Here is a 21846-nt window from a genome sequence, read left to right as displayed (position 1 = left end):
TCAATTTAAGTCTGAATTTGGTAATAAGGAGTTCATGATCTGAGCCTCAGTCAGCTCTTGGTCTTGTTTTTGTTGACTGTATAGAGCTTCTCCATCTTTGGCTGCAAAGAATATAATCAATCTGATTTTGGTGTTGACCATCTGGTGATGTCCATGTGTAGAGTCTTGTCTTGTGTTGTTGGAAGAGGGTGTTTGCTATGACCAGTGCATTTTCTTGGCAAAACTCTATTAGTCTTTGCCCTGCTTCATTCCGCATTCCAAGGCCAAATTTTCCTGTTACTCCAGGTGTTTCTTGACTTCCTACTTTTGCATTCCAGTCCCCTATAATGAAAAGGACATCTTTTGGGGGTTAGTTCTAAAAGGTCTTGTAGGTCTTGATAGAAAAGAAGCCCCCAGCAAAGATCCTCCTGTCAAGTAGGACATTCCAGGGACCTAAAAATTACCTCTAGTAGAACAGGGCAAAGGCTAGACCTCTTTCAAGGTAAGGTTAGTTTCTCACTACAGAAGTATAATGACCTCCCTGCCTCTGCCCATACTTATCACTGAAATTCAAAACGATAATACCAACAGTGGCCAATCTCATTTCATCTAAAAGTGTGCCAGAGTCAAACTCATACTAGTTCACAAAAACTGTTAAATATTTAGGAATTCTGTCAGCTAGTTGTTAAACAGTCATTATACAAAGTTTAATTACATAAACTTATAATTATGTATGTTGGCCAAAAAGGTTTTTAAACCCAAACGAACTTTTTAGCCAACCCAATATATAAATTGGGCTTCCCTGGTGGCACAGTGGTTAAAAAATATGGCTGCAATTCAGGAGACTTGGGTTTTATCCCTGGATCTGGAAGAACATCTGGAGAAGGAAATGGCAACCCACTCCATTATACTTGCCTGGGAAATCTCATGGACAGAGGAGCCTGGTGGGTTACAGTCCAACAGGATCGCAAAAGTCAAGCACAATTTAGTGACTGAAAGAACAACAAATATATAAATTAGATTAAACCCAAAGGTAATAAATGTTCAAAACTCATCCTTTTCTAATTATTTTACTATATTATACTATTAATATGCTCTTGATCTTATCTATGTCTAGTGTAACTATATGGTGAAAATTCTGTAGAATCTCATGTTACTATTCATCTTTTACTATTTCTGTGTGCAGTGGTGTCCCGTTGGTAGCATGAAATTAACCATGGTTAAAATATTTACACCATGAAATTCAGCAAATGCTAGGAATCAGACTTTTTTGAATACTCTTTGATTTTGAGAAGCATCTTTCTGCTGATCCAACTATACTAGAGCTGTTATAAGTATTCTGTAGGTTGTAACAACATTGGGATAAATTTCTGATAGATTATTTCAAAACATACTATTTCTAGAGCTGATGAGTCTGATGGAATAATTTTTCTAAAAAATTAACTTTTTCTACAAATGTTTGTTGTAAGTCTGAATTTAATTTTATGTTTCCTCTGACATTACCTGTAAATTGTGGAGGTTATACAAGAAACCAGAAATGACTTAAAAAAAAACAATACACATTTTATTATATATTGGATCATGGCTGATTAGGGGCTTCCCTGATGGCTCAGATGGCAAAGAATCTGCCTACAATGCAGGAGACTGTGGTTTGATCCCTGGGTCAGGAAGATCCCCTGGAGAAGGGGATGGCAATCCACTCCAGCATTCTTGCCTGGACAATTCCATGGACAGAGGAGCCTGGCAGGCTAGCCCTTGGGGTCACGAAGAGTCAGACATGACTGAACATCTAATACACACACACACACACACACACACACACGGCTGATCAACAGTTTTGTGATAGTTTCAGGTGGACAGCAAAGGGACTCAGCCATGCATATTAAAAGTGACTTTTTGATTTGTAAATAATTAAAATGTGAAATATAAATGTATGCAAATAGAATTTCATTCATATGAAAAATTGTCTTTCTGTTGTGTACAATAATCTTACATTTTAATTTCCATTTCTAATTCTGTGGATATGTGCTTTGCAATGATGTGGCAGTTTTCAACTAGAGATCCTAGGCTCTGAAATCTAACGAGTACTTCATATGCTTTATTGTAATGTACGTGTGTATGCTTTTGTCTTGTAATTTGTTGACAAAAGTTATTGCCTGAGAGACAGAAATTGGAAGATCACAGATAATTTTTTATATTCTTTAGTTTTAATTCTGTGCAGATGCCACAGCTGTATTGCAGGAATTGAAAGGAAAGCCAGTTTACCTCCATGAGGAGCCCCTCCAGTCTCCTGGAGCCAGTCTGGAACTAGGTCTGGGTGCAGGCATTCCTCAGATCACTTGGCAACCCTGATCCCCCATTTGCCCTGCCAGATGCTGGGTCAGCTTCTTAGGGAGTATGTTGCCTGTGCTACCGTAGCCCAGGGGTAGTGGGTAGATATATTTCCATTTTCTTTTTTTTCTATTTTCCTGCATTTTCTTCAAGAACAGAAGAAATAGTTAATAGATAATAGTTAAATAAATTTACAGGTAATAGTGAAATAACTAGGCAACAAAAATTTATTTTTTGATGCAAATTATGTTATCAGCTCTTTTCTTGAATTTTTATTTTGTATTTGTCCTGCCAACTAAAGAATGTTGCTCACCACCCAGTTCTAGAAAAAAAAAATCAAGTTATTAGCCACTGTAGTGGCTGACCTACAAATCACCTTGAAAAGAATTCAGGGTGAAGCTCAGGATGAGGCACTCTGTGTTCTGAGAAAACTGGCAGAACCAGTCTCAGAAAGTTGGATATTTTTAGGAGAACATTCAATAGACCAAGATTCTTGCATCTTCCCATACTTAGAAAAGCACTAAAATTATTGACTGAGATATCTGTTCCTTGTGACTAGCGGTAACCTTCTACAAAGATCTGTGCTTGATTGCACATACTCCTTTTTAAAATTGATGCCTTTTAATTTTTATTTACTTTTTGTAATTAATTTTTTATTGGAATTAGTTGATTTATGATGCTTTGTTAGTTTCTGCCACACAGCAAAGTTAATTAGTTAAAAATGCACATATATCCACTGTTTTTAAGATTCTATTCCCATATAGTTCATTACAGAGTATTGAATAGAGTTCCCTATACTATTCAGTAGGTTCTTACTAGTTATCTACTCTATATATAGTGGTGTGTATATCTCCATCCTAATCTCCCAATTAGCCCTCCCCCTACTTTACCCTCTGGTAATTACAAGTTTGCTTTCTACATTTCTGACTCAACTTGTACCATTTCTTTAGATTCCATATATGTGATACCGTATTTGTCTTCTAGGTCTGACTTACTCTTTTGCACATACTCCTTTGCCAAAAAGCACATGTATGTGGACTTCCTCCCCCACCCCCCCACCCCCCACTCCACCTAATCTGAGCAGTTCCTCAGAACTATCTGTCTGGCTATAGTCCTCAGTAAGTTCCCAGATAAAACTAAAACCCATAGCTCTCTCATCGTGAGTTTTCACTTCCGTCAACAGTTTCTTTCTATCTGGGTTCCTGAACACGGTGTAATGTGCAAAACAGCACAATGGGCAGTCCTTTGAAATTTATTTTATTAAATTATCTACTTGTCTTTGATTTACTTTTAGTTGTTAGCTGTGTCCTACGTGTCCATAGTCTTTCAGAACTATGGTTCACTTTAACTTTCCTGAGTGACTTAATCGGTATGAGCCTTAGAGAAGCCCTTTGTAATAATTTGTTTTAAATTGCTCTGAGTGGACAAAAGGTGTCTTAGAAAGTAGTATTGCTCTAATTATAAATCCTTTAAAAATAATCAGAGACTAAGTAACAAGAATTAATTTGCTTTGGAGCCTCTTCATTAGGCAAGATGAATACTTTACACCTTAAGAGAGAAGCAGAGGGATGACAAGCCAGCATATCAGTGTAAACCTCTCTGTGACATCAACATTTCCACAGGTTTTCAGTAACACAGAATAGTATTGGATCAGGGAATGATGGGACTGCAAAGGAACCGTTTACTTTTAAAATGTATTTACTTACTTACTTGTCCTTGAGAAGACTTGAGGTATCTCATTATTTCAAAGTACATTAAACCCAAATTCATCATTTGAACTAAACAGAACGGAGATGCCAGTCAATCTAGAGCAAAGCTTGATGAAACTCTCTGTGCTCAGAAACCTGGAACCCCACTTACAGGTTTCCTTCTTTTCTCTGTTTTATTGTCTTTTTAGAGTACAGCTTTGCCTTTCTTCATTTCTCTTCAAAGTCATGGAGAATTCTGGTAAGTGTTTTCTTCTAAAAGAGAAAATAATTCAGAAGAGAAGGAGGTGGGCAGGCTGTACCTGGGAGGCTGTACAGGCTGTACATGTACAAGGGAGATTTAAGGGAGAAAAAACTATAAAAATCTACCATGAGAAGCACTCTTTGGGACTAAGATATTGTCTCAAGAAAGCCTTTATTAATTGTAGATAACTACTGATACATTGGTTTATTATAGCTACTATCATTTCAGTAAGCACAAGTTCACTGTCTTAGAAAGTTGTATTTTATGGTGTTAATCTTACGTATCACACACAATTTGAGAAGCTTTGGTCATCCAGCGCAGTACTTAGCAAACTGTAGTACAACATAAACATTCACACATTTTAATTAAATTAATTGACAGGCAAAGAAGAAAGACTGTAATGTGTCCTGTGGGGGAGATGGTAGACTCAGGTGTGTGTGGGGTCTGGATATGAAGGCTACCCAAAGGTTAAAAAGTTTTGATGCAAGATGAACACATTTCTCAGTCACTAATTACCAAGTCACTAAAAAACAAAGTGAAATGGATAAAAACATCCTGACTTGGAATATGTTGTCTTAATTCATTGAGTTTTCAACTGCTCAGATGTAGCTTAACTTAAAAAAAAAATGGTGTCCTAGAGTCATATAAGCTTTTAGTCAGTGCAAGAAAATTTTTGCTTTTTTTTTTTTTCTACCTTTATTTTAGATCATCAAAATTCCTAGGGATTTTGGAAGGATGAGAATAATACGATAAATTTTGTATTTAAACTTCTCTATCTGGATGTGTCAAATTCCAGGTAACCAATATTACATAGCAATAAAAATTTACAAGGTCCATTGAAGAGTTCACAGATATTTCAAACATGGAGAAATTCTACTGAACCTCATCACAACGGTATACTTAGCTTATTTATATATTAAAATTAGCAATATTAAAAAAAAAAAAAAACACGAAGACAACCCTTCAGAGAAACTGTAAGATGGGGAGCCAAAGCCAGAGGCCTTAAAGCAGTTTGGTTTTTGTTTTGAATCTTACCGACTTAGTAGGAAGAGTTCAAATACACTCACAGAGTAGGAAGTAATAATCAGACCCAAGTGATCCACTCATATGGGGACAAAAAGTAATTTGCTTGGCATCTCCCGGATTGTTTTAAGAACCTCAGTAAAAAACAAACGAGGAGAAATGTTTCAGAAGCCAACTCGGCTCCCAAACCCAAACCCAAACTCGAGGCTGAGACTTTTTATAAAGGCGAGCAGAGGAATGGGCGGTAAAGAAAAACAGCCGGTGAACAAACCTGCGCAGGGTGGGCAGGAAGCCCACCTCAGGGAGACCCTCTCTCGGTTTTCAGAAAGACGTTTCGGAAGCTCTATTTCCCTACGGTTTCCACCCGCGCCCCGAGGCTGCAACCGCGAGACGCGGGGCAGCGGGGAAAGAAAGCCCGGGAAGAAGACGGGGAGGCGGAGACCGGACAGGAGAGCGGAGCCGGACGGAGAGCATGGCCCGGGGGCCGCTGCTGTTGTCCGGGGTGCTGAAAAGCCGGGACGTCCCGGGCGGCGGCGGCGGCCACTTCCCTCTCCCGAAGCGCGGGCGGGGGTTCCGGCTGCGCACCTGCTAAGCCCGTCCTGGCCCGGGGCCTGAAGGTGCTCGCCGGTGAGGTTCCCCCCCAGCAGACCCTTAACGGGGAAATGAGGGGCAGAGGGCATCGCGGGCACAGCGGAGAGGACCCCGGTACCCCTTCTCCGGGCGACCCCACGCAGCGACCTCTCCACCTGCACACGGACTCTCGCCGCCTTTTAACGCCGCGCCGGCAGGCTGAGCGCTAGACCAGCCTGGCGCGGGCGGAGGGTGCGGGGCGTGGGGGGAAAGCGGCGCCGGTCCCGGGATTGGGGGGTGGAGGCGATGGCGAGCGGGGCATGCGCAGTGGGGCGGAGGAGGTGGCGATGGCCCGGGGAGGCGGGGGGACTGCTGTTTATCTGCAGCTGGGCCAACTCGGCGGCGCAGGCGGCGGCGGAGCGCGGGACGCCAGCGGCCGGTCCAGCTGCCGCCGGCCATGCCCGAGCCCATCTCCCGGCAGCTGCCGCGCACCGTCCGGTCCCCGGCCGGGGAGGATGCCAGACACCCGGGAGAGACCAGGACAGCGGCGGCGGCGCGATGGTGGTGACCAGCTCTGCCCGAGGCGGCGGCGGGGACCGCGCGCCCTCCCGGCGGCAGGACTGCGGACTCGCGCCGGCCGGAGCCGCGGCGCTGCTGGCCGGGGCGAGCTGCCTGTGCTACGGCCGCTCCCTGAGGGGCGAGTTCGTGCACGACGACGTGTGGGCGATCGTCAACAATCCCGACGTGCGGCCCGGAGCCCCACTGCGCTGGGGCATCTTCTCCAACGATTTCTGGGGCAAGGGCATGGCCGAGAACACCAGCCACAAGTCTTACCGGCCGCTCTGCGTCCTCACCTTCAAGTGAGTCCCTCACCCTGGGCTCGCAGCCGCCTTTCTCCTCACCCTCTACCGGGCTGGGAGAAGTTGAGGGATCCGCTCGGAGGTGCGGGGCGTTTCTTCTCTTTCTGCCCCTTGCCTTCCACGCCTCCCTGCTCTCCAGGTTGCCCACGCCCCTCTGCTTGTTGACCTCGGCCCCGCTTCTCCGGGCTCCCGGGGCGGCTCGGAAGGCGCGGGCTGCGAGTTGCGATCGAGTTTTTGGAGAGTCTTCGCTCTGGGCGGGCTGGTCTCTGGGGCCAGGGCTGGAGGGGCCGAGGAGCCGCCTACGCACACCTCACTCCCGTGGGGCTGTGGCCAAGTGAGACCAGAGCGCGCCCGACGAGGCGGTGGCTGTAGTGGTGAAGCTCCCAAGTTGAGCATTTCTCGGCGGCTGTTGGGCAGCTTTTAAGATGGGGAGTTAGCTCCTTAGCAGCCCTGAGCTGCAGGGGCGCGGGGGTTTGGGGAGGAAAGGACCGCGGGCAGAAGCTCTCTCCCGACCTGCAGCCTTGACTGTTCCTGGAGCCTCTCGGATCTTTGGGAAGAGCTTCAGATTTAGACTTTAAAAGATCCGAAGCAAAAGAGAGCAGAAAAACGTGGGGTCCTCTGGGGATCCCGGAGTCCCAGTCGAAGTAGTTTTTCTTTTACAACCTCAGAGTCATGATTCAGCATTTCAAGTGTGATGAGGTGCAAAGGGAGTCAGATTTTTGAAGGATGGAGTATTTTCTTGAATTTAAAAAGAGAGCTAGCTTCAGATGGGAGGGGAGAAGGGCTGATTCCAGGGAGTGCTGGCTCCTTATGTCATGAGCTTGACTCAACCCATTATGATTTGGCTCAGTATTTAAGCTTATAACGTGCCGGACAAAACTGTTGAAATAATTTTGGTTCAGTATCATCAGCGTTTTAAGCCTTCTCCAACGGGTGTAATATGAACCCGTCCTCATGGTACTGGTCATATGAGACAGGGTAAGCAGCTTGAAAAGCCTGCTCAGATCGGGAGGCCCAGGTCTCTTGACAGGTGGCTGATGACTTAGAAAAGGAAACCAGAGCCATTGGACTTAATTCTTCCACTGAAAGTTGAATGTTTTCAGGAGGGTAAGGAAATTCCACATTTGACTCTGAAGATTATTTTATAAACATTTATCCTATTGGAAAGTGGTCTTGTTTTTTAGTTGAAAGATAACCTCAGCTACTAAGTTGCTCATTCCTTTTTTCCCTAAATGTTTTTTAAAATGGCACATTCTCAGGTGGCAGAATGTGTGTAACTTCTAAGCCGACCTGCTTTTCATTTATTACAGAGAGAGTTGTTGGTTACTTTAAGGTGTGGAAGCTCACAGCAGGAGGTGTGCTGGGCTTATACTAGTCATGAGAGACTGCCTAGGTCCCTCCTTTGAATGTTTTTCATACACAAAGTGAAGTGAAGTGAAAGTCACTCATCGTATCCAACTCTTTGCGAACCCATGAACTGTACAGTGCATGGAATTCTCCAGGCCAGAATACTGGAGTGGGTAGCCTTTCCTTCTCCAGGGGATCTTCCCAACCCAGGGATTAAACCCAGGTCTCCTGCATTGCTGGCAGATTCTCTACCAGCTGAGCCACAAGAGAAGCCCGTCCAGGCCAGAATACTGGATTGGATAGCCTTTCCCTTCTCCAGAGGATCTTCCCAACCCAGGGATTGAATCCAGGTCTCCCACACTGCTAGCGGATTCTCTACCAGCTGAGCCACAAGGGAAGCCCAGATTCTCTACCAGCTGAGCCACAAGGGAAGCCCGTATACAAAGGTCAGGGTCAAATGCCTGTGCCCAGTTGGTGGAGAGAGACGAGTGTCTTCACTTCTTGGCTTTCTAAAAAATTTGTTTAAAATTCATGCAGGAAAAAATAAATAAAATTCATGCAGGAAGTGGCAGGGACAGAAGACAGAGGAGGTGGGGAAAGGATTAGACAGTGAGGGAAGACCACTAATGAAGAGGAAAACAGGCATTGAGCAGAACAGGGGCTAAGGAGAAGAATTGAGGGGGCAGAGGGCAACTTCACTTGTGATACTCACTGGTTAGAAAAAGCAGTCTGGTTGCTAAGATGCGTTGCTCTTTGTAGAGTATATCTTACTGGCTGTGTAAGATATACTTTTTCTTTTTTAAGATAATTGAGTTGCAAATCTAGAGTGCAACAGAGCACTAACTGGAAAGGAATAGTGCCTCTTAAAAAGAGAAATTCAGCTAATCTTTCTGTTCTTACAGGCATTGATTTGAAGAAGTTGTGGAGACTTTCTCATCATAGTCACCTGAAGTGCAACTGCATATTCTAGTGCAATAGTGCAATAGTGTGAGGCTGGGCATGTATAAAGGATGATGTTAACAATATTAGGCCAACACAACTCTGAAGATTGTTTTGAAGAAGGACAGAAAAAATCACATCTATTAACTATTTAGTGTGAATCAAGCATTGGTCTAGGAACTTCACATAGGTCATGTCTTTATGATTTTTAATTTAGGTAATAGGGCTTCCCAGGAGGCTCAGTGGTAAAGAATCCACCTGCCAGTGCAGGAGGCACAAGAGACTCAAGTTCAATCCCTGGGTCAGGAAGATGCCCTGGAGAAGGAAATAACAACCCACTCCAGTATTGTCGTCTGGGAAATCCCATGGGCAGAGGAGCCTGCTGGGCTACAGTCACATGAGATCACAAAGGGTTGGACAGGATTGAGCACACAAGCACAATTGGTGAAAACACTAAGTGGCCTTTGAGATATGTGCAAGCTGTCTTACCTGTATCTTAAACTTTTTAAGGAAAAATTTTGAAAATTTAAAGCCATCTTAACAAGTTTTTGAGGGCACAATATAGTATTTCAACTGTAGGTCCAATGTTGTACAGCAACTCTCTAGCACTTATTCCTCTAGTATAATTGAAACTAAGTACCTGTCAAAAAGCAACTCCTGATGCTGCTCTCACCTCACCCTGCCCTTGGCAGCCAGCATCTTAGTATGTTTCTATGAGTCTGACTATTACAGGGACCTCACGTAAGTGGACTCCTGCGGCTGGCTTATTTCATGTAGCATAATACTCTCCAAGGTCTTCTGTGTTGTTGCACATTGCAGGATTTCCTCCTTTTTAAGGCTGAATAGTATTACATCGTGTATATATCACTTTTCCTTTATCTGTTCATCTAATGATGGGCACTTGATTTGTTTTTATCTTGATTATTATGAATAATGCTATAGTGAACACAGGAGTACATATATGTTTTCAAAGTCAAATTTTCAGTTCTTTTGGATATAGACCCAGAAGAAGGATTGCTGAATCATATAGTAATTATATTTTTAATTTTTGAGGAAACTCTATCCTGTTTTCCATAGTGGCTGTACCATTTTACTTTCTTACCAATAGTGTACAAATGTTCCCAATTCTTCACATCTTTACTGATGCTTACCTTTTGTTTGTTTGTTTTCATAAAAATGAATCTAACAGGAATGAAGTGGTATCTCATTGTGGTTTTGATTTGCATGATTAAAGCACAATTTGCATGATTAGTGATGTTAAGCATCTTTCCCTCTACCTATTGGCCATTCGCATGTCTTCTTTGGAGAAATGTCTATTCAAGTTGTTCTTTGCCCATTTTTAAAATCAAGTTATTTAATTTCTTTTGTTTTAAGTTGTAGAAATTCCTTATATATTTTAGATATTAATAATGTGTCTGATATTTGGTTTGCAAAATTTTTCTGCTATTCTGTAGGTTGTCTCTTCACTCTTGTTTCCTTTATTCTGCAAAGCTTCTTTAGTTTGATATAGTCCCACTTGTCTAATTTTTGCTTTTATTGTTTGTACTTTTGTTATCATATCTAACAAACCATTGCCAAGCCTAGCATCATGAAGTTTTTCCTCTGTATTTTTCCTGTAAGAGTTTTATAGTTTCAGGTCTTACATTTAAATTTTTACTATTTTTCGGGTTGATTTTTGTATATGTGGTAAGAGTCTAATTTCATTCATTTGTATGTGGTTAGCCAGTTTTCCCAATATCATTTATTGAAGACTATCCTTTCCCCATTGTATATTCTTGGAACACTTGTCAAAGATCATTTGACTGTATATACATGGGTTAATGTCTCTGTTCTTTTCCATTGATCTGTAAGTCTGTTTTTATGCCAGTACTGCACTGTTTTAATTACTGTAGCATTGGAATATATTTTGAAGTCAGGAAGTGTGGTGCCTCCAGTTTTGTTCCTGTTGATCAAGATTACTTTTTATATTCAGGATTTTTTGATTCAATATAAAATTTATGATTTTTTTCTTTTTCTGTAAAAAATGCCTTGGGATTTTTGGTAGGGATTACATTGAATCTATAATATATGAACAATATTAAGTCTTCCCATTTATGAACATGGCATGTCTTTCCATTTATTTGTGTCTTCTTTAATTTCTTTCATCAGTGATTTGTAGTTGTAAGTGTGTAAGTCTTTCATCTCTTTGGTTAAATTTGCTGCTGCTACTCAGTGGCTTCAGTCGTGTCCAACTCTTTGTGATCCCATGGATTATAGCCCACTGGGCTCCTCTGTCCGTGGAATTTTCCCTCCAAGAATGCTGGAGTGAGTTACCATGCCCTCCTCCAGAGGATCTTCCTCCCATGTCTCCTGCATTGTAGGCAGATTATTTACCACTGAGGAAACCTCTTTGGTTAATTTGATTCCTCAGTATTTCATTCTTTTTGTTGCTATAGTAAGTGGGATTTTTTTCCCTTAATTTTGGATAGTTTATTATTGTGTGTGCTTAGTTGTTCAGTCATGTTTGACTCTTTGTGACCCCTGTACTGTAGCTTGCCAGGCTCTTGTATCCATGGGGCTCCTCCAGGCAAGAATAGTGGAGTGGGTTGCCATGCCCTCCTCCAGGAGTTTATTATTAGTGTATAGAAATACAGCTGGTATTTTATGCTGATTTTTGTATTCTGTAACTTTACTGAATTATGTTAGTTCTGATAGATTTTTTGTAGCATCTTTGAGGTTGTCTATATATGAGATCATGTCATCTGTAAACAGAGATAATTTTATTCTTCCTTCCTGATGTAGATCCCCTTTATTTCTTTTCCTAGCCTAAGTGCTCTACCTAGGACTTCCAGTTCTATGCTGAATAGAAACGACAGGAGTGGTCATTTATACCTTGTTCCTAATCTTAGAAGAAAAGTTTTCAGTTTTTTGCTGTTGGCTATAATGTTTCCAGTTTTTTGGGTATTGCAAATAAAGTTGCTACAAACATTCATTTGCAGAGTTTTATGTGAACATAGATTTTATTTCTCTAGGGTAAATGTCTGGAGAAGGCAATGGCACCCCACTCCAGTACTCTTGCCTGGAAAACCCCATGGATGAAAAAGCCTGGTGGGCTGCAGTCCATGGGGTCACAAAGAGTCGGACACGACTGAGCAATTTCACTTTCACTTTTCAGTTTCATGCATTGGAGAAGGAAATAGGAACCCAAGACTTCCCTGGTGGCTCAGAGGTTAAAGTGTCTGCCTGGAATGCAGGAGACCAGGGTTCAATCCCTGGATGGGGAAGATCCCCTGGAGAAGGAAATGGCAACCCACTCCAGTACTCTTGCCTGGAGAATCCCATGGAGGGAGGAGCCTGGTAGGCTACAGTCCATGGGGTCACAAAGAGTCGGACACGACTGAGCGACTTCACTTTCACTTTCACTTTTCAGAGTCCCAGGGACGGAGGAGCCTGATGGGCTGCCATCTATGGGGTTGCACAGAGTCAGACAGGACTGAGGTGACTTAGCAGTAGCAGCAGCAGGGTAAATGTCAGGAGTACAATTGCTGGGTCATGCGGTAGTTACATGTTTAGTTTTTTTAGAAACTGACAAACTATTTTCCATCCCATCCCATCAGCAGTGTGTGTGTTATCCAGCTTCTCTACTTCCTCACCAGTTTTTTGTCATTGTTTTTTATTGCCATTTTGATAGGTATGTAGTGATATGTCATTGTGCTTTTAATTGGCTCTAATGGCTGACTGATGGTGTTAAATATTTTTTCATGTGTCTATTTGACTTCTGTATATCCTCTTTGTTAAAATTTCTCTTCATATTTTTGTCAATTTTCTAAATAGATTTTTTTAAATGTTGAGTTTTACGATTTCTTAATATATTCTAGATATAAATTCTTTGTCAGGATTTCCTTCTAGTCTATAGTTTGTTTTTCCTTCATCTTCACGAGTTTTTTCCCAGTGCAAATCTCAAACTGATTTATTTCATTAAAGGTAGTTTCTTATCTTCGAATAAGTGAATGAATGTCACACATACTGACAGATAGAAATTCCCTTGTAGTAAATGCTACATAAATTTATAAAGAAATGCAATGCTTGTTATCATAAAGGTGCTTGCTTGTATAGAAATATATTAATACTAATCACAGTTTTTCTTATGTAAGAAATGGGTAGAAGTTGAAGTGGGGAAGTGGATTATTAGAGTGTCTACTTTGACCAGTTTGGGGGTCCAAGCACAATGGAAGATGAAGGCAGCTTCCCAAGACGTGGTGACTTTGTACCATATCAATTTAGCTAACTGGAACCTCATCTTAGAAATTTCTTTCCTGTGCTGTACTAGGTTAGAGGCGGACAGGAGAAATTTGTTCAAGGTTTGGACAGTGAAAGTGAAATGACTGTGTTACCAAAATGCAGTCCTGCTGCTCATTGGTCGAAAGCCAATACTTGAGAGACAAGGTTGGTGGAAAGGAAAGTTTGCTTTATCTTGGAGGCAGCAACTAGAAGAGAGGATGGACCCATGTCCAAAGGCTGACTCTTCACTGACAATTATTGGGCAAGAGTTTTTAAAGGGGCATTTCAGGGGTGTATAGGTGGAGCGAGGTGGCTACTTGTAGAAATTGCACCGTCAGCTTTGATAGTCAGTCATCTTTAAAGTCATCTGATCAGCTTCACTTTGATCGTTTGAAGTACAGTTGATCCTCATTTCCAAGTTGGTTGGTTCCCATTTCCTTGAGGCCCATTCTTGGAATCACAGCAGCTTATGTCTTGGCTGTCATCTGGTCAGCATGTAGTTATCTTCTTCCACCTGGTGGGGGGTTTCAGTATCTGCAAAGGATATGGCTTAGAGTATTATCTATAGCCCTTGAAAGTGAAAGTGAAATCGCTCAGTCCTGTCCGACTCTTTGCAACCCTGTGGACCGACATTGTACAGGAGATAGGGATCAAGACCATCCCCATGGAAAAGAAATGCAAAAGAGCAGAATGGCTGTCTGGGGAGGGCTTACAAATAGCTGTGAAAAGAAGAGAGGTGAAAAGCAAAGGAGAAAAGGAAAGATATAAGCATCTGAATGCAGAGTTCCAAAGAATAGCAAGAAGAGATAAGAAAGCCTTCTTCAGCGATCAATGCAAAGAAATAGAGGAAAACAATGGAATGGGAAAGACTAGAGATCTCTTTAAGAAAATTAGAGATACCAAGGGAACATTTCATGCAAAGATGGGCTCGATAAAGGACAGAAATGGTATGGACCTAACAGAAGCAGAAGATATTAAGAAGAGACGGCAAGAATACACGGAAGAATTGTACAAAAAAGATCTTTACCACTCAGATAATCATGATGATGTGATCACTAATCTAGAGCCAGCCATCCTGGAATGTGAAGTCAAGTGGGCCTTAGAAAGCATCACTAGGAACAAAGCTAGTGGAGGTGATGGAATTCCAGTTGAGCTGTTTCAAATCCTGAAAGAGGTTGCTGTGAAAGTGCTGCACTCAATATGCCAACAAATTTGGAAAACTCAGCAGTGGCCACAGGACTGGAAGAGGTCACTTTTCATTCCAATCCCAAAGAAAAGCAATGCCAAAGAATGTTTAAACTACCACACAATTGCACTCATCTCACATGCTAGTAAAGTAATGTTCAAATTCTCCAAGCCAGGCTTCAGCAATACGTGAACCGTGAACTTCCTGATGTTCAAGCTGGTTTTAGAAAAGGCAGAGGAACCAGAGATCAAATGGCCAACATCCACTGGATCATCCAAAAAGCAAGAGAGTTCCAGAAAAACATCTATTTCTGCTTTATTGACTATGCCAAAGCCTTTGACTGTGTGGATCACAATAAACAGTGGAAAATTCTGAAAGAGATGGGAATACCAGACCACCTGACCTGCCTCTTGAGAAGTTTGTATGCAGGTCAGGAAACAACAGTTAGAATTGGGCATGGAACAACAGACTGGTTCCAAATAGGAAAAGGAGTACGTCAAGGCTGTATATTGTCACCCTGCTTATTTAACTTCTATGCAGAGTACATCATGAGAAACACTGGACTGGAAGAAGCACAAATTGGAATCAAGATTGCCGGGAGAAATATCAATAACCTCAGATATGCAGATGACACCACCCTTATGGCAGAAAGTGAAGAGGAGCTAAAATGTCTCTTGATGAAAGTGAAAGAGGAGAGTGAAAAAGTTGGCTTAAAGCTCAACATTCAGAAAACGAAGATCATGGCATCCAGTCCCATCACTTCATGGGAAATAGATGGGGAAACAGTAGAAACAGTGTCGGACTTTATTTTTTGGGGCTCCAAAATCACTTCAGATGGTGACTGCAGCCATGAAATTAAAAGACGCTTACTCCTTGGAAGGAAAGTTATGACCAACCTAGATAGTATATTCAAAAGCAGAGACATTACTTTGCCGACTAAGGTCTGTCTAGTCAAGGCTATGGTTTTTCCAGTGGTCATGTATGGATGTGAGAGTTGGACTGTGAAAAAGGCTGAGAGCCGAAGAATTGATACTTTTGAACTGTGGTGTTGGAGAAGACTCTTGAGAGTCCCTTGGACTGCAAGGAGATCCAACCAGTCCATTCTAAAGGAGATCAACCCTGGGATTTCTTTGGAAGGAATGATGCTAAAGCTGAAGCTCCAGTATTTTGGACACCTCATGCAAAGACTTGACTCATTGGAAAAGACTCTGATGCTGGGAGGGATTAGGGGCAGAAGGAGAAGGGGACAACCCAAGATGAGATGGCTGGATGGCATCACCGACTCGATGGACGTGAGTCTGTGTGAACTCCGGGAGATGGTGATGGACAGGAGGGTCTGGCCTGCTGCGATTCATGGGGTTGCAAAGAGTTGGACACAACTGAGCAACTGAACTGAACTGAACTGGACTGTAGCCCACCAGGCTCCTCCATCCATGGGATTCTCTAGACAAGAATACTGGAGCAGGTTGCCATTTCCTTCTCCAGGGGATCTTCCTGCCCCAGGGATCGAACCTGGGTCTCCCGCATTGCAGGCAGACACTTTACCCTCTGAGCCACCAGGGAAGCCTAGGAACTAAAATCTTTGACTTGTTTAATGGCTAAACTATTTAGTCTTATTTGACTGCTTTCCTTTGCTTCTACATTCTCTCATCTCTCTGATTAAATTTATTCTTCAACTAAAATTTTTCTACAGACAGAAGGCAGGCTGAGGACACTGGAGGTGGGGGTCTCTCCTGGGAACGTCCCACAGTGCCCTGCTCTGTTTCAGCCATGTCCTCGCTCAGAAGGTGTGTGTAGGTTTTGGTGTGTCACAGCTCATGCTGGTTGTCCCAGACTTGCAGACTAACCTGCTCTGCTGTGCAGCAGAGCTGATTCTGCAGCTCCTCCAGAGTTTTCCATATCTCCCATAGCTACTTGAAATCATGGTGCCCATGTGTGATCAACTGTGTGGATACTGCTGGCCTGTTTGCAGGCCACTCCCATTGTTAAAGTTGGAGCCTAGGAGGCTGCAAGAGAGAAGTGTATTCTAGTTCTTCTTTGTGGATTGCAGCCCCTTCTTCCTTCCCCTACTTCAGGTTCCATCCTTCCTTCTGGAATACCTGCCCTGCTGGCTTTCCACTTGTTACAGACACAGTAGCAGCAGTCCTGCATAAGCTATTAAATGAGTTTCTCTGGATTATGAAAGGTCAAGTCTTTGTAGCAAATTCCTTTAGCTTTATCATTCCTGGTGGTTCTGCTTCTCTGGTCAAACTTTAACTGATACAAATGATCATTTCTTTGTGTTGCTTAGAGTGAATGTAGAATTCTAATGAATTTCTGTCTCTAGTCAAATCTTCTATTCAGTCTTTTCATAATCTCATTTCCAAGGGCACACAGGAATAGTTTTGGACTTTTGTAGAGCAGAATCAAAACATCTGTGAAAACTTAATCTGCAGCAGTAATCTTTTTTGTTTTCTTTCTTTATCCTTCACTGGCCATGACCTGTTTTTAACACTGGAATCAGGAGAAGCACATGAAGTCACTTTGTAGACGCTGAGCTGACCCAGAACCAAACCCTGTAATGCCTACATTGAAAAATGGTCCTAATTGATTTAAAAGGTGCTTAGCTTTTTAACTTTCATGGAGAAGCAGCTCCTGCTGAATTCTTGGCTGTGCCATTCCACATCGAGAAGCAAGGAGAAGCTTCCTTCAACAAGAAAGAACCGCTGGTTTTTCCATGATATAGAAAGAGAAGGAAGGCAAATAAAAGACCTTGATCTCTTTCCATGCTCAGGCTATTAGATCATAGTGTTCTACTAGTTTGCTGTAAAGTTTTATTTTATTGAATGCTTCTGATGGTAATATAAACCATATGAGTGAAAGTGGGTGGTTTAAATGTCAGAGTTAAAAAATAGAATATCTTAATATGTGCAGCTGTAAGGATTTTCAACATTTTAATATTTGGATCTTGAGAGGTTTTTGTTTTTTTGGTTTTTTTTGGGCAACACTTTGCAACTTTAAGGCACAAATGATATGCCAACCATGAAATTCAGCTCTAGCCTCTATGCCCAAAACCTAAAAGAAATAGTGCATGTTCCTTTTGGTCTGTTCCTTTTGATTTGACCTCTCTAGGCATTCATTTTGAAATAGTCTATTTCTACAAGACTGATAATCTTAAGACAAGTGAAGACTGTTTAGGATGTTTGACTAGATTTTCTAGGATGTTTGGTAATGGATGTAGGTGTAGCTAAGAAAAAATGTGATTGGAGGCAATGAAGATTTTTATAGAAAAAAATGAAAAAGAAAATGTTTTCTGAAAATTTCATTCCAAACGAAGGTTATTTTAGAAACCCCAAGAGAAGAAGGTTATGATCCTTGTCTGTTAGAATATGTTTTAGATGTAAAATAGACTTTAGACTACAGTCTGATGGTGTAGGAGGGATGGAAAATGAGAGGAATATATTTCTGAATCATGAGAGTTTTTAATAGGTAAGTTCCTCAAATTGGTGAAGGTTTGGAAAACATCTTCTGAAGCAATCATTTTTGTTTTAATAAAAAATGTATTTTCTATCATCCTTGGGAGCTACATTCAGCTTTTTCAGACTTTGATTATGTAATCTCCCCACTTAAAAGGGGGATGAGGAATGCTAATCTTGCATCAGTAATGGCCTTGTTCCTTTTCCAAATGATAAGAGATGGCTCCTGTTTGATCTGACCCTGGCCACACCCAGACCTATAGTCTTCAGTCTCCACCTCATTCTCTCTGTGTTACCTTGTAGAGTCTGTATTCCTGGTACAGACCAAACTTTGGCTCCCCAGGGATTTTGCACTTGGCTTCTTCTTCCTGGAATGCTCTTTCCCCAGGTCCTTGCATTGCTTCTTCGCTCACCACCTTCAGTCTCTGCTCAAACGTCACTTCATCCCAGAGGCCTTCCCTGGCCACCTGATCTGAAATAGCAGATGTATCATTTTCAATGATCCATGTATCATTTTCCCTTACTCTCAGACTCTCCTACCGTCTTTGCCTTGGTAGCCTGCACTGTTATCTGGCATCATGTATTTATTGCTGCTTTTTGTGTCTCCTCACTACTGTGTGAACTCTGTGAGGTTTATCTTAAGCACCTGGAACAGTGTCTGACATGCAATATAGATAGGAGCTTGGTAAATTAATTGTTTAAATCATGTTTGTGAATGCCCAACTTCTTCAGGTAAATGTTTAGGTAGGTAAATATTCAGGTAATGATTTAGGTAGGGCTACACAAAAGCAGAGACATTGCTTTGCCAACAGTGGTCCGCCTGAGCGACTGAACTGAACTGAACACCCTTACAGGGCTTCCCAGGTGGCTCAGCAGTAAAGAATCTGCCTACCAATGCAGGATATCCCTGGGTTGCGAAGATCCCTGGAGAAAGGAATGGCAACCCACTCCAGAATTCTTGCCTGAAGAATCTAATGCAGAGAAGAGCCTGGTGGGCTACAGTCCCTGTGGTCACAGAGTCGGACATCACTTAGTGACTAAACAATGGCAACAACACCGTTAGAGGGAAAATCTGCTGGATTTATTTCTTGGCTTATGTATCATTTTCCCTTCCTCTGTCAAAGACAAAAGTGGAATTTGCTGGACATGCAGAGAGTTGCAGTGGGTCCTACTTACTAGGAAGTGAAGGGGCAGCCCTGATCCTGAAAGGGCTCCGATGGCTCTGTTGTAACCTGCTAAGACTGTGACCCTCTATGGGGAATGACGTCTTTAGCACTTTTAAATCATGAGCTTCTTTTGTGGCAGCATTATGGTTGGGGGTGGTGCTTGCTCTAAACTGGACACAATTCTAGCAAACCTCAGAATTACACGGGATTCTCTCCATACCCTGCTCATGGAGACCCAAATTCCTCCATGCCAGTGTCCTGCTATCTGTAATGAAAGGCCACTTTTTTTTTTTTTTCCCAGTTAATGAGTTAGATAATGAAATATCATTTCTGGTTGGATTAAATGGAGTATGCATGCGTGTGTGTGTGCTAAGTCACTTTAGTCTTGTCTAACTCTTTGCGACTCCACAGATTATGGTAGCTCACCAGGTTCCTCTGTCCATGGGATTCTCCATGCAAGAATACTGGAGGGAAATGCCATGCCCTCGCCTCCTCCAGGGGATCTTCCCAACCCAGGGATCGAACCTAAGTCTCCTGTCTCATGCATTGGCAGGCGGGTTCTTTACCATTAGGGCCACCTGAGAAGCCCACACGGAGTAGGACCTGAAGATACTTTCTCGAGGGTGCTATGGTTAAGTGGGAGAGACTTCCTCTTCCCCACAGCTGTGCAAGAATTTGTGTGGCCTTTCCCCAGGTTTCTGCAAAGGAGCTTCTAAACCATTCGAGTTTCCAGAGTGATTTTGTTGTTCATGGGGACTCCCTGGGACCATACCTGGGTTTATGCTAAGGAAGAGTTGACTCATGGTGGGCCTCCAGATAGCTTTAGAATGCAGCTGGTCCTGCTGGAAAGACTAGTCTTATGATTAAAGAGTTGGGACTTGGAGCCAGATGATTTTTGTTTCTAAGCCAGGCTTGCTGGTAACGATGCTGTGGCACTGGCTTTTGAGAAAAGGACATTATTGTGAGGTCAGGCAGCAAGGAGATAGCAAGCAGGGTTCAAGCTTTTAGGGTTAGTGGAGGAGGGTCGGTGTGCAAAAGCCCTGTTGGGTGGTTTGGATTGGAGGACTTTATTACTTGGCCACTGATGCTAAGCTGTGATGACGGGGTATCATACTGGATCTTCCTGGACAATGGATCGTTCACTTCCGAAAGGTGTTCAGGTTGCAGCCATGTTCCTGTCCTTTAGTTCCCTGTTGGGGGTTGGGGGGTAGGGTTGAGGACAGAGAAACTTTGGTTCTGGGTGTTATCTGAGGTCACAATTTTCTCCTCAGAGCATGCCTCAGCTGCATGACTTGTGGTTTTATTCTGTTGTCTCTGAAAAACACCTTGGTGTCTTGTTAGAAACAGCATGGGCCCAGTTTGAGTTAGTTCTGCAGTTACAGTATCTAGGAAGCCCCTACCTTCCAACATCTGGGAAGGGAAAGGGGTGCTGAAGTGGCCAGTGATAGAATCAGTTAGTTTCGCCATTGAAACCCTGGTTAAGCTTGGTTGTGATTTCCTGGTCGGCAGTTCTACATCAGTGTGCTGAGGGGCTGATGTGTCCTGAAGACACGGAAGGCTCGTGCTTAGGACCCTTTCAGACTTGGCCCCATGGATCTTTTTTTTTTTCTATAAGTTTTGGCTCATATCTTTTATATTAAAACTGTAATCATAAAAGAGTATCATGCTTGGAGTGGGAGGTAGGAGGGAGGTTCAAGAGGGAGGGGACATACATATACCCTTGTCGTTACATGGCAGAAACCAATACTATATTGTAAAGCAATTATCTCTAATTAAAAATAAAGACATTAATTTAAAAAAATAAGTATTATGCTTTCCTGAATGCTATGAGTCGTACTTACAAATTGTTGAATCTACGGGAGTCGTGGGAACCCCTGAATTTGTGGCCGAGAGGTCAGATGTGCAGGCGGTCTGGTGTCTGAAGTGAGGGAGTCTTGGGCAGGGCTGTGCCAGGTAGCTGGTGTCTGAATGGCATTGCATCCAGGAACTCCGCCAAACATACATACCTTGAAAAGAAAGAAACCCATTTTCTTAAAATTGACAGGTCAGTTATAGTTATACCTATATTATATTTGGTGTTGATCTGTTAATTTTTTTTCTTGCAGACTCACATTTTCTGGGACTTGCTTCCTTCTATGGCCTCTGATCCTGCCCTGTTTCCCCACCCTTTCTTTGACAACAGTGACTGTGGCCTCCTCCTGACCAGCTCCATGCAGCCTGGTCCTTCCCTACAGCTTCCTCAAAGCCGGGGTGGGAGGCGGGGTGGACAGGGTATATTTTGCCTTTGCCTCAGGGCACCGTCTCCTCTTGGCACTCTTGTTTGCAGCGGTGCCTGTGAATCACATCCTTTGGTTCTTTAGAGACATGAAGTGATGCTGATTTGTTGATTTATTCCTGGTACTGGAGGGAATGCAGAAGAAAAGCAACCAAAATGATGAAGGGCCTAAGGGACAGGCCTTAGAGGAAAAATGAGAAGATCCAGATGTTGTTGTTTATTGGCTGAATGATCTAAGAAGACTATGGGAAGCACTTAGAAGCATTTGAGAGCTGTAATGAAGGCAGGAGATGAGAAGAAGAAAAATGAGTGCTGAGGGAGGAAGACAGGAGAATGGGCTATGGAAAGTCACCAGGGAAGCGTGGGAGAAGCCATCCCTCGAGACACCAAAAACAGAAGATGAGGGGTACATTTAGTTTTTTCTTTCCCCTGTTTATGGTTTTTACTGGAGAAGAATGTATGTTATGTTATGTTATGTTATGTTATGTTATGTTATGTTATGTTA

The 21846-nt window shown here is 42.6% G+C and overlaps 1 protein-coding gene and 1 long non-coding RNA gene across 2 annotated transcripts in view; one reads left to right on the top strand and one right to left on the bottom strand.

Moving 5' to 3' along the window:
- Nucleotides 1-893: 893 nt before the first annotated feature.
- On the bottom strand, nt 894-5767 carry LOC120858526. Its single transcript, XR_005719886.1, has 4 exons — nt 5296-5767; nt 4171-4271; nt 2245-2456; nt 894-971 (listed from the first exon to the last, which is right to left on the bottom strand). It is a non-coding gene; the product is annotated as an uncharacterized LOC120858526 (long non-coding RNA).
- Nucleotides 5768-6281: 514 nt separating this feature from the next.
- Nucleotides 6282-21846, top strand: part of LOC120858525 (protein O-mannosyl-transferase TMTC1) — a 302518-nt gene continuing 286953 nt past the window's right edge. The window contains exon 1 of the mRNA XM_040234631.1: nt 6282-6713. Coding sequence (XP_040090565.1) covers nt 6412-6713 — 302 coding nt within the window. The 5' untranslated portion in view covers nt 6282-6411. The remainder of the gene's footprint in view (nt 6714-21846) is intronic.

Source organism: Oryx dammah, unplaced genomic scaffold (assembly GCF_014754425.2).
Source record: "Oryx dammah isolate SB20612 unplaced genomic scaffold, SCBI_Odam_1.1 HiC_scaffold_29, whole genome shotgun sequence".
NCBI classification, from domain to species: domain Eukaryota; kingdom Metazoa; phylum Chordata; class Mammalia; order Artiodactyla; family Bovidae; genus Oryx; species Oryx dammah.
This window is presented reverse-complemented; position numbering and strand designations above follow the sequence as displayed.